At 35.7% G+C, this 13,341-nt stretch overlaps 1 protein-coding gene across 1 annotated transcript; it reads right to left on the bottom strand.

Annotated features, from left to right (window-relative positions):
• On the bottom strand, positions 4,689-7,892 carry LOC18781352 (small nuclear ribonucleoprotein E). Its single transcript, XM_007212255.2, has 6 exons — positions 7,617-7,892; positions 7,476-7,502; positions 7,288-7,350; positions 5,264-5,342; positions 5,134-5,179; positions 4,689-4,992 (listed from the first exon to the last, which is right to left on the bottom strand). Exons 1-6 carry the CDS (start codon positions 7,656-7,658, stop codon positions 4,983-4,985), a joined length of 267 nt encoding a protein of 88 aa, XP_007212317.1. The 5' UTR covers positions 7,659-7,892; the 3' UTR covers positions 4,689-4,982.

Below are 13,341 nucleotides of genomic sequence, written 5' to 3'. Positions count from 1 at the left end.
GTCATCTCAACTCCAGCCACAAAAAATCCAATCCCCAGCTTCCCCACCAAAACAAAATCAAATCTTAAAGAGGGAGAGGTATGGAGGCAAATATGAACTCAAACCCGAACTTTCCAAGAATAACTCAACGGCGTCAGTATCCCAAGCCTAGATCGTGATGAAATTTGAGAGAGAGAGAGAGAGAGAGAGGTTTAGGTTTATTTATTTATTGACTCTTTTTTTTTGGAGAAATTTTATTTACTGTTCTGACTTTATTTATTTGTAATCTGAACTTTTTTGTTTCTTATTCTTTTTAATTAATTTAGAGTGGTGATTTCCCGACTTCAATTTTATCTACTTACACTCTATTTTATAACTAAAAAAGAAGTGTAGGTGGATAAAATTAGAGTGGGGAAATCATTACCCTTAATTTAAATGTGACAATTGTAGATTTAAATAATGTTTTTAAAAAAAAAGATAAGTATATGTTGTGTGGTTGAATTTGTTTTTCTAAAAAAAGTATTAGTTTTATTATGTCCCTTTTTGTCATTATACATAATAAAAATACTTTTGATAAAAAATTACTAAACACTTTGATTACTCACATCACTTTTTCAAATTTCATTAACCAAACGCCTAACTGCTTTATTTTACAACTGATTATTCTCACAACACAGCAAAAATCAAATTTTTTTTTTCTTTTTTAAGCATAGCAATGTCAAACTAACCCTAATTCACAATACAAGAACTTATCTTTTATGCCTGTCTCTTTTCTTTTTTCTTTTTTCTTTTTTGGTCATTCGCTAGGGAGGGGGAGAGGGAGAGTATTATATTGGGTTGTCTCAAGATTGTCTTTTACGTAAATCGAACCCGGGTGTAGCTTGGGGCAAGGGGGGATGAGAGTTTGGCCCACTTTTCCATTGTGTGCCTGCCACCCCACCCCATGTGCTCTTTTATGCCTGTCTGTACTACCCCGGAATTTCATAGGATCAGTATGTACATGTTATTAACTTAGAATTAATCATATACCCATTCTTAGCACTAATGATATAGATCAACCCTATACCATTACATTTCTATAAACAAACTCAAAAAATGACAGCTGACTCTATTGAATTTAATTTTAATTATTAAAAACTTTGATGCCCAGAAGAATGACAGAAAAGAGGGAAAGAAACAAATAAAATCCAAAACAATAATGGGATGGATTACCTTATAAGTAATAATTACTAAAGATAAAAAAATAATAAATATATTTTAATGATTAAATGCGACACAACAAAATCCGTCTTTTAATGCATATGCATGTATGAGAATTAACAAACAAGCTTCCATATACAACCAAGAGTGGATAAGAAGCCCCATAAATTTATATATATATTATTAAGTAGAAAGAAAAATATCACATACATCTTACCAACTCACGCTACTAAACTTTTTGCATCATATTACAACTTTTATTAGACTATCCTTAACACATGGATGTCCGCACGGTAATAACGTCCACATAGAAGAAAATATATATATATATATATATATATCCTAATTGATGGCTAATTTATTTGTGCATAATCTTCTTGTATTGATTGGTTTTCTCTTACATTGCATCCAATGTGCTCACATACCAAAATGTCTATATTGATTTTCATATCTTCTGCATTGTACGAGAATATCTCATAATTATACAAGGATATATGAACCAGGTACATGAACCATGAAAAGGTACTTACAAGGGATCTTAGAAAAGTGAAGATTTTTACTGATTTTGAAGGTCACAGTTCCATACAGCTATACAAAAGTGTACGCAGCACTCCCTGAACCAGTAGCTTTAGCCTAGAATCACTAGTGTCCTTGTCTCAGTTTGTGTTTTTATGTCTCAGAATATGGACGTTTAGTTGAGGGGAGAGCCATTCAGACAGAGGGAAAGAAAAGTGGAAGAGCATTAACCAAGATGACAGTATTTAGCTATTCAAATTAGTGGTTAGCCGTTGGAATTGCTTTGAAACAAGTTGCGCCAGTTGTTGGCTAAAGATTTATTATATGAAACACATACATGACATACATAACATGCTTTGTTTCTGGTTCAAATTGATGTTAATTATAAGTGTCTCCTACTAATTTGGAGGGTTGGTCTGGTATATTGTTCTCTACCGTTGCTTTTATTTCTGCTAGCTCTACTTACTGTCTGTGGAGAAACACTATATGCCTAGCTACATTTGCATGTTTCACTAGGCTTTTTAAACGACTATATAAAGTAAAATTCTTAAAAAATTATTGAGAACAAAAGCATGTACTATGTACAATAATTTGCGCCGAAGAAATTTGTGGAACTGTGTTAGATTCCAAATTTGCAGGCACTTTACTTGGCTTTCAACCAGAATCTTGCTACAAAAGAAACTGAACAAATAATTGCTTGAATTAAGAAGCTAGAGTTCAATTCTCGTCCTTCCTCTCTTTAAAGATATCTTTAGAAAAATATCTTGTACACGCCGTTGTATCGAATCGTTTTTCAAGCCAAAGGTAGGCCTCCTCTATATAAAAAGAGCTCAAGGGGACATCAAACTTTGTTGTACAATTGTTCTGAAACTACCTGATGTGAAGGGAATGTTGAGGGTCACAAATCTAAAGGACTCTGTGCTCTTTAAAAATTATAATATACTTGCACATCCAAACAATTTAACTATTAACCTTAGTTTATTTAACAAGCTCAAAAACCAAGTTGCAGATTGCATATCAAAAGGCAAGGCAACCTGAATTTCTTAAAACCACGATATTGATTGCAGAAATGGGGAAGATTTGGAGATTTTATAATCATTGATAACAGATTATTGTACATTAACTTACTAATTATCGTTGTCGGACTTACACTAGTGTTACTTATGAGAGCATAATGGTAGTGTACGTCCGACAATGGTAGGCATAATCTGTACTTATGAGAGCTTTAATGAACAGACAAATACTTAATACATTTATTATAGTGATTCACAAACTAGATACAACTTGTTTGAATAAAATAACATTATAATACACTAACGCAGCTTAGGCATTTCCAGTTGGGTTTACAGACAGTTAAGGTTGGACATCATATTCTGACGCAATGTTCTTGTGTTTTCTGTCAATGAAAGCAGCAGCTTTGTCGTCAATGCCGGGCTCAGCTACCCACCGACCTCTGTCCTCCACACTATGCCACACCCTTCCTACACTCGTATACGAATCCTCCACCACAAGGGCGGACATGGCTAACTTGTCACCTCCCCTGCGAGGCCTCCTCGACTTGAACAAGCTGAAGAATGAGGAGGAGGAGGAGGGTGTTTTCTGCCTGTTGTTGCCTCCCATAACTCTTTTTCGACACAGAGATATTAAACAGAGGCTTAAAGAGATTTTGAGATGAAGAAAGTTCAAAGGTTACTCTCTTTGGTTTGTAGTGGCAATAAGGGAGCTGTTGTGTATTTATAGTAGGGTGGAGAACCTTGGAGGATTCAGAAAGCCAAGGAAGTAATGGGTGGTTGAGATCACAAATAAGACCAGAGAAGAAGAAAAAAAGGAGCATATTTCCTATGGTCCTCTGCTTTCTCTATTGACCAAAACAGACTTGAAGACATTATTGGCACTTTTATTTTTCTCAAGTAGCGTCAAAAAGTTGTCTTTTTCTTCAGAAAATAGCTTTGGTTCATGCATGGTTAGGTACTTGTAGAGTTTTTATTTTTATTTTTAAAAGGGTTTCCTTGTTCCAAAAAAAGAAAGAAAATAAGGATTCTTCTGGGAAGGCATCAGATGGTGTGCATTGCTCAGAAAGTCAGGTTTCCTTTTTAGGCAACATTGCATGCAAGCTGTCTAGCTAAAAGCTATCTGAAATTTTTACTTTACTAATAAAAGCCAGAGTTTGGCATCCCCCCAACTTTTATTCCATCTTTTCAAGTCACTAAAATAACATGGTTTCTTGCTAGCTGTTAATCACATTGATTAACTAAAGTTCACACAATATTAAATTCTTAAGGAGCAAGGGATTTTGGACCAATCTGAATAAACTACTCACTTTTGTCTATTGGTTCTTCAGTTCGGGCTTAAATTTAAGTCTTTCAACTCCTTATATTGATTTCAATTACGAATTAATAAACATGCTATAAATAAATAAAATTCCAGAAATTGGGTCAGAAGCCTATGGAAGTTACTGAAAATACCCATTAACCTATTGTTGTTTAAATATGGGTGATGTGTGAGTGTTTGTTTTTGGTAATGTTGGTTATACTTGTTGCTAGCTTGGTAGTATCTGGGTAAAGGTAGAATTAGGAAATGGGATTGATATCTTCAATCTTTGAAATCTTTGATTGTTATGCTCTTAGTTTGACCCATAATTCCTTTTAGTTGTTTGTTGCTATGATTTGTCTTACTGCTTAAGCCTTGGCGTTCTACGTTCATAATGTTTTACTACTGAGCCAATAAAATCTGGGATTAGAAACCCAAAATTAGGAGCTGGAAAACAAGAGGAAGATGATTATTTTACAGCGAAATAAAATTATCTCAACCTAAAAATTCATAAAACACAAAGAAAACAACAAAATTGAGAACGAAAACAATTGATTCATTCAAAAGGCACCTTTGATTTTCTTTTCTTTTTTTCTAACAAAAAGAACCGCAATTAGGTCAAACAGGGATGCCGAACAATTTATTTCCAAATTAAAAATGGTTGGCAATCTATCCAATCATGGTTGAACTGAATTACCATTAACATACAAGGTTTTGTGCAGAAAGCCTAACAAGGGCAAGGGCGATCAAATGCAAACACAAAGTATAAAGAATTCTGCATCACAAAACAAGATAGTGTCAGTAATACCAGTGAACGTATATCCGCTTGCAATTAAGATTGTCAATACATATCTCACTACTCATAAATGACATCCAACATACTTTTGTTTTAGAAAAGCAGTAAATCTAAATAGCTCAACCTCCGTCACATTAAAGATACACTGTAGCCAAAGTTTCTGCATTTGCTAGATTGGTCGTCATTTCCCCCTGGAATTTGGAAAAGATATTGTTAGAGAGAGACAGAGAGACTCAGCGAGAGGGAGAGGGAGAGAGAGAGAGAGAGAGAGAGAGAGAGAGAGAGAGAGAGAGAGGCGCACACACACACACACACAGTTTCAATTGACTTACGTGTTCATCATCAGAGTTATGTTATCTCCTTTCAGAAGAATGCGTCCTGAAAAAATTAAAACAAAACAGAAACAATTTAGAGATTGCACAAGCATAGGTTAGCAGAAGAGCGAAAGGCGAGGAGACTCACCCAATGACTTTCTGGTTTTTTTCTTGATGCTAACTTCTTCGGCCTCATCCAGAACCAAATTCATATACTCATCAAAACCCTAAAAACATAGATGACCACCAAAGAATTTACAACATTATGGTCAAATATATCTACATATAATATATGCTGACTAATAATGGGAATATATAGCGATAGAGAAAGAGATGGAGAAAGTACGCATATATGATAATGCATATTACATCATTGCTATGTCAGCTTCTCATTTATGACAAACGTTTGTTGGAGAAATGGAAGACTATAAAATATGCAACTAGCTCATATGTGAAATATGGAGATAATCAAGCAGAGCAAACATATCCTCAACCAGTTAGAAAATTAGGAATAGTAAGGTTCAAGCCATCGCATACAAGGCACCACAAAAGGAAAGGTAAAATTGTGTTTGCAAGTAATTGAGAGAACAAGTCAGACAATATGAAAGCCCTCTAGTGGAATATAAATATAAATGTAAAATTCAAACTTCCAGGATATCCTGCTGTTTACATTGTTTCTTACTTTTTCCACTTTTCTACCTATTTCCCATCTTCATCAATAACTAACATCTTCATCTAGCCACATAAAGCTGAACTTCTAGCACATTCATAACATTTAGACCCACAAGTTGGAGGCATGTATGATTAGTTTTGTCCATTTGGACCAATTGAAATTCTAAAGGGCATAATCCAAGTTCAATCTTATGTATTACGTGCAACCACTTATAAAAAAAATGTGGTTTAAAACAAAGTGTTAGTACAGATTCTAGAGAATGGCAAAAGGGAAGAAGGAAAAGTTTGAGAACCCAATACGAAATCAAGGCTTTGTAATGTATTCCCTGTACTAAAGGCTCTTATGATCTAGACCCAGCCGGTTTGTAGACTATAATTTGAACCTAGACATAGTTACAAAATTGGAACTAAATCTGTGATGTTTCAACAAAAGTCCCTTTCAAAAAAGCACTCCATACTCTTATTATGCATAGTCCTGCTAAAGTCTACCATAGTCCTGCCAAAGTCTTTACCAGAACAGCGTAGAAGCATGTCCCAACAAGGGAAGCATGAGACAAGGGAAACATGTTTTACCAACTGACCGATACTAACTGTTCGAAAACTAATAATCTCCCAGATCAGAAGCTTCCACATTTTTCTTTTGCATATCTTCTACTTTATTTGGCAAACTAGTTTTCCACTCAAATACGATAATCGTTCATAGCAGATGGTCATACTTCCGCACCCTCATTACACAAAATACAAATTCCTCCAAGAAAAACCCTGCAATATTCTTAAGATCTACCAAATAATGCAGTACTAATTCTACAGATATAGATGTTTACCCAAGTTATTTTAAATGCATGATTCAGTCATTCCACAATGCACCTCCAGTTTATGTCTTTAAAATCAATAAGAATCCCAAATCTTATTCAATAGAACAAAAGCTAAAAGCCTAAAACTACATGTTATCCAATACTGTGTAATCTCTACAACAAATAATGTATAGTAGAACGTTCATATCTTATTTGAGCTCTTTAGCTACAGTGGAGAGTGTATAGCAAAAAATAAAGCTCCACAGACTCCCTACCCTCCTTCCTGTTTTAGAAATTATTTTTTTTGTCTTTTTACATGTAGAGAATGGAAGTGATAAGTAATGAGCTCTCTATTTATTACTTTATACTTTTACAAGCGTGCTAGAGTTTGTACATAAGTAAATTGTTAGGTTTTGAGTTTGACTCTTCCTACAATTCCTCAGGTTTACGGGTAAAATCCAACCAACAATAGAATACTTAAATTGAACACTAATTTTATGACAGTTAACAGTGACTTTTAAGCTTAATCATATGGGGAAAAAAGACACTTGATTCCCAATATGGGCAGATCAATTAGAAAGATAAATAAAGCCAAAGAACTCAATTTATGCTAATAAGCATCTAGCAACATGAACAAAATAACACTAAAACCCTAGTGGAGCCTGATAAAAATTTCGTTTGAAAATAAAAAACAAAACAAACTTACAATAATTCGGCCTTCAATCCTGAGGTCCTTCTGCTCAAAGAGCCATATCTGAATGCGAGCTTTCTGTATTAAAAAAATTCCAAAAAATAAAATTTCAAACCCCAACAAGAAAACCACCCGGGATGCGAGCTTTCCGAAACAAACCCAGATGACAAAATCAATCAAATAGAGTGACAAGGATGACTTACACTTTGAAGGAACCTGAAAATCAAGTTCTGCAGCAAAAACCCCGAAAGAAAAAAGAAGGAAATTTGTCAGTGAATCATTAAAAAAAAGAGGCAAAAATGTTCAACAAAACGGAGATGAGGACGATGGAGAAAGAAACGTACAATGGGTTGGGTCATAATCCTCTGAACTTTGGTGCTCGCCATGGCTGCGAAATTCAATGGGTTTTGGGGTTACAGAAAGAGGTTTTAGTCGAAGAGACTTTGAAGAAACCCTAGCGACCCCAGGTCTTTCTTTTTGCTATAATACGAACGAAAACTCTTTGGTACAGAGAAGAGACGCAGAGGAGAGCGGGTGAGGGAAAGAGAGAAGAATAAACGCAGAACGTTTGGGAGGGAGAAGAGTAGAGACGCAGTGAGAGAATCAGAGAGAGGAGTTGGCGGCGCAATCGAATCATTTGGCTGTATGGGTAGAGTCACTTTTTGAACCGTTAGATTTAAACAATTTTGATCCAAAGGTACAGAATAAGTTAATAAAAACACCCAAAAAAACCCTTTATCAATTGATTGTGGCGTAAAAAAGATTGGGAGGGGACTCCGGGTTACGGCCCAACAACTAATCAAATACATAATAAAACTTCAATTGCAAACCAAACAAAAGAGCAAATATACAACCAAATTTCAGAAAAATAATACATTCAACATAAACATCACTCTCACTTTGCAAAGCTTGGAAAAATGCTTCATTCCGCTTCAGTGCACACTGGAATTCAAAGCAACCATACTAAAAAAATAACCATATTCATGTGTATACTTGTTGACAATTGGTTAATTCGAGATTCATCGGGCCTAACTATTCTGCTCATTTATGTATAAATGTGATACTAACGAAATTTTCTTTGCAGAATACATCTAGTTTTCTTTAGTTTTCTCCATATCTAGTGATGCAATATCCACCTGTTTTTCTTATCAGTGAGCAGTCAATGTGCTTGAGAAGCAACATTATATCTGATCATCCATTCAGGAAGCGAGACTATCCCTAATCACGTTTCCGCTACATCGGGGAACTGTAAAGACAACAACATGCTCTAATCTCATGAAGTTCTTATAGACTAGGAGAAATGAGAGTTTGTTGTCTGCTCTCACCAGCTTCCTTCCTTGATTGCTTACCTTATCCTGCAATTAATATCACAATTTTTTGCATTTTTTATCTTTTTATAACTCTCTGTTCATAAGGGGTTTGCTTCCTTTAGAATGAACATCCGAAAAAAGAATCCATGAAGTGATCCTAACTATGAGGGTTATTTGTTTTTGACAGAGAGAAGAATTGTGATTTTTGCTCTTGCAGGATATAACTAGATCATCAAGCGCTACATTATATTTACTAGGCCGATACGAGCTTGAATGATACTTGAGAAAAGTTTCTCCCACCTAAGGATGTAAGCAATACTTGTGTTATTTTATGCTTATACACTTATTTTGATATTTTGTAAAACATCTTGAAAGGTAACCAAATGGGGAGATAAGGCCATTCCAGAAGAACGCCATGCAAAGGACCATTCCAGAAGAATGGCTTGTATCATTTTGATAAGTATTCATGAATTATTAATGCAAATTTCACGAATTGCAAGATGAATACATAATGACACACTGCATAGATTAAAATCCCATAAGAACAGAACATGGGTATAGCAGTGATTAATATGATGCATGTTTGTTGCGTAGCAAATGATATAGATTGAAGTCCCGGAAGGACAATCCTTTAACATGTCAATATTGATACAGGTGTATGCCTAATGCATAGCAAATTATATGGGTTAAAGTCCCAGAAATTAGTTGACATGTATGTATTAATATGTGGCATGCCTGCAGCATGACAGATATATGGGTTCTAAATGTTCCAACTCCCTGAATGAAGATTATCCACGCCCTACTGTAAAATAACGCTCCATTGGAGGTTATGATCCACATTCTCACAGAATTCATCTTATAAGAGATGTCTGTCTGGAAAAAGACAATAAAAGCGCCCTGAAGTGGCTTGGGTACCCAAAAGCAAAGAAATGCTTATAATTGATGCATGCGCATGCACATGAGAATGATGGGATCACGAATTGATGAATGACAATTTATGGTTTTAGAGTAGCTACTCAAATAATCAATGGGCTGTGTTGATTGGAACCACGTTCTATTATTAAATGTCGACAATATCATTGGCCAAAATGGAAAGAGGCGATTCCATTACAGATGAGAATGAACGTGAAAGAACAAACTCATAGTACGAACCCCAAAGGATGTTAACACTGAAAGTTATACTTGGGTGTTCAGAATAAAAAGGGAATATACCCACTTTGTATGACACAATGTTTCTAGCAGAAACAAGAAATGTTAGGTTTCTCCATATTTGCAGATGCAATTGTGCCATCTTACTACACATTTACGGAGACCAACATATTATCTTTAAGGGTTATTAAATGAACAAAGCATATCACAAGAAGTGATTTCCTAAAGATGTATAAATAGCTGAGTTAAAGCTATATAATGTGTCATAAAGTTTAATCCCTTTAAACAAAATCCTTGAAAGGATTGTAATTGCATGAAGCAAGTCCCTGAAGGACATGTACCTGAAGCACAAAATCTGTACTCAATACTAATATATAAATTGCCTCAGTCAGTACATTAATTATGATATGGTTGCAACATATTACAACTCCTGAAGAGTTGATAATTGATTAAAACTCCTGAAGAGTTCAAGAAATATTTGTCTCAGCCTGAAGATCGAGCATATGCCACGAGATTCTTGCTTATACCAAGAAAGTGTTGAAGCTATTTTTTTTTTTATGGATTATCCGTTAGGTACTTAAAGGATTTTTCGGAAGTATATTGGACCTGACATTGTATTTTTCAGATAGTGCTCAGCTCCATCACCACCACTTTAGGATGATGTGAGGCATATTTGACGTTATCTCCGCATAACACCATATACATGCATATTCTTTTCGAGTGAACTTACAAATAGCCCTAGTGTTGTTGGATATGCGGATTCTGAAAATTTCTATGATTTACATAGAGATAGCTCACTGGAAATATATTTACTCAACTACATGAATTGTTGATAGCTACATCTTTCACTCAATCTGAGAGATCTTCCCTCTAGAGAGATAGTCATGAAGATATCGAGGGGAGATACGTTTTAGGGGGAGCATCTAACAATATTACAAGATTGACTCACAGAAACAGTGTCAACTATGATATTCAGAAAGATGATCAACAATATGGCTTAAAGATATTTTGCCAAGCATCAGGGGGAGCGTGCTGTCAGTAAAGACCTTCACATACTGTACTCTTTTTCCTTCATCCAGATTTTTATCCCACTGGGTTTTTCCTGGCAAGGTTTTAACGAGGCAGTGTCGCACGTGTGTCAATATACACAGAATTTTATGTTACACATGGTTATGTACTCTTTTTCCCTTCGACCAGTTTTTTGTCCCACTGAGTTTTTACTGGCAAGGTTTTTAACGAGGCATATTCCATATCATTTGTGGTCTCCAAGGGGGAGTGTTGTAAGATGATAAGATGAAGCCCACATGTTGGAAGGGAATCTCCATACACCTTCCTGGAGTCTTCTATTTACCGAATTGTTAGCTAAGGCCTTTGCCTATAAAATAAGGCCTCTTTCATTTGTAACATACAGAACAAAAGTCTTAATGAAAATATCAGATTTTTATGCTCTCTATCTCAATTCCCTCTCCAATTTCTTTAGTTTTATAACACTTATGTATTTGTATTCAATTTTAGCATGCCTTTCTAGAAGTAAATTCTGTAGCTAATGCTTTAGCTTCTTTAGGTCACTCTTTTTCTTTGTCTAAACTTTGGGTTTATAGTCTTCCTCTTTTGGTTGTAAACTCTTTTTACTTGAACTTCTTTGGGCCTACGTGCCTTTGTGAGTTTAAGTTCTGTTAATTCTTTGTATTTCCGCATAACAAAATCATAATTAGAGCAAAATTGAAGAAAAAAAGAAAAATAGACATCGATTTCAGACCAGAAAAAAGAAGTGAAAAAATGTATATGTGGCCCATATAATGTATTTATACCGGAAATTAACCAAACTTTTCAAAAACAAGGCATTTTGCCAACAAGTACGCCCGCCGAGAGTAAAGCCCCAATTTCCCTATTAGAGCTGCTCCACCGAGGGAGCCCAGCCCGAGGCGAGGGCAGGAAAAAAAAAAAAAGTTGCTCCAGCGTTCAGCCCAGGCCCGGGGGTGGTGTGGGACCCACCAACTCGGCCCAGCCCGAAGGCAAGACCAGCCCCAGGTCCAAAACGCGGTTGCTGACGTCAGCCTCGCGTCACGGTGACGTCAGCGAGCGCAGTTCAAAATTTTTTTACCGTTGGCGCGTGCAATGCACGCGCCAACGGTAAAAAAAATTTAAACCAGCGCGCGCTGACGTCAGCGCGAAGCCAGCTCCAACGGTACGCTGCCACGTGTCGCCTCCCCAGCCTTCCGATCTGCTTTTCCAAATTAATCCAACGGCTGAGGCTTTATTGGGTGAAAAAAATATGAAAAAAAATCGTAAAAAATTCTAAAAAATTCTGATATTTTTTTCTATAAATACCTATCAATACCCTTCACTTTCAACACCAATACTCTTACATTTCATTATACTTCCACTATTATTCACTCTTTTTACACAACATTTTCCTCTTTTTCATCTAGCATTTTGATTTCACATTTTTATGGCTTCTTCTATCGAAACCGGAGGGGCTTGGAGCACCATGGAAGATGTTTCATTGTGTGAGGTTTGGCTCCAAATTTGTCATTGTCCCGTGTCCGGCAATGAGATGAAATTTTTTCATATGTGGAAAAAAATTCATGCCGAATTTTGTGAAAAAATTCCGGGGTCTACTCGTACGGAGATGGCGTTATCCAGTAGGTGGAAAATCCTGAATAAAGAGTTGGGAAAATGGAGAAATGCCCTAGCAAAAGCGATGGACAACTATAGAAGCGGGCAAAATCGTACTAACGAGGTAAGTATTTTATAATTTTTGTTTTATTAAGTTTAATCTCCTAATATATATAATTTGTTAATATTGCTTGCATTTTCAATATTTTGTTAATATTTCTTGAATTTTAAATATTTTGTTCATATTTCTTGCATTATCAATATTTTGTTAATATTTATTGCAATTTAAATATTTTGTTCATATGTCTTGCATTTTCAATATGTTGTTAATATTTCTTGCATTTCCACTTGTTTCTTAATTTTCTTGCACTTCTAATTTATTTGTAAGGTTAATTGCATTTTCATTATTATATTTTTTGTTACTTGCATATCCAATATATTTTAAATATTTATTGCATTTCTATTTTTTTTGTTAAATAGATTATACAAGCACAAATGTGGTTCGGTGCAACCGGGGGTGGCAAAAAAAGTTTCACCCATCATGAATGTTGGGAGGTGGTCAAATATTGCAAACGGTTCATAATTATTCCAACGGGTCCCGACGTTGTATTAAACGAGACGCCACTCCGTGATTCAATGGCACTGGATTCACCTCTTGATTCTCCTATGAGTCAAGACTCACCCATGGAAAAGGAGCCGAGGCCCATTGGCCGAAAGGCCGCGAAGGCAAAGAAAGTGGGTAATTCAAGCAATTATAATTCAAAGTTTTTGGAGGAAATTGCAAGGCAAAATGGCCTAAGAATTGAAATGGAGCAAAAACGCCAAGATAACGAGTTGACCCTTCAAGCTGAGTATGCACGAGAAAGGGAGTATTTGCGCAAAAAAGATATAGACAACACGGATCGGGAAACCATGGCCATGGATACAAGTCATATGTCCCCTGAAACAAAACAATTTTGGAAACTAGAACGAAGGGATGTTATGAGAAGAA

The sequence above is a fragment of the Prunus persica genome, chromosome G4 (genome assembly GCF_000346465.2).
Source record: "Prunus persica cultivar Lovell chromosome G4, Prunus_persica_NCBIv2, whole genome shotgun sequence".
In the NCBI taxonomy this organism is placed as follows: domain Eukaryota; kingdom Viridiplantae; phylum Streptophyta; class Magnoliopsida; order Rosales; family Rosaceae; genus Prunus; species Prunus persica.
The sequence above is the reverse complement of the archived record's forward strand: the minus strand, read 5'-3'. Positions and strand labels throughout refer to the sequence as shown.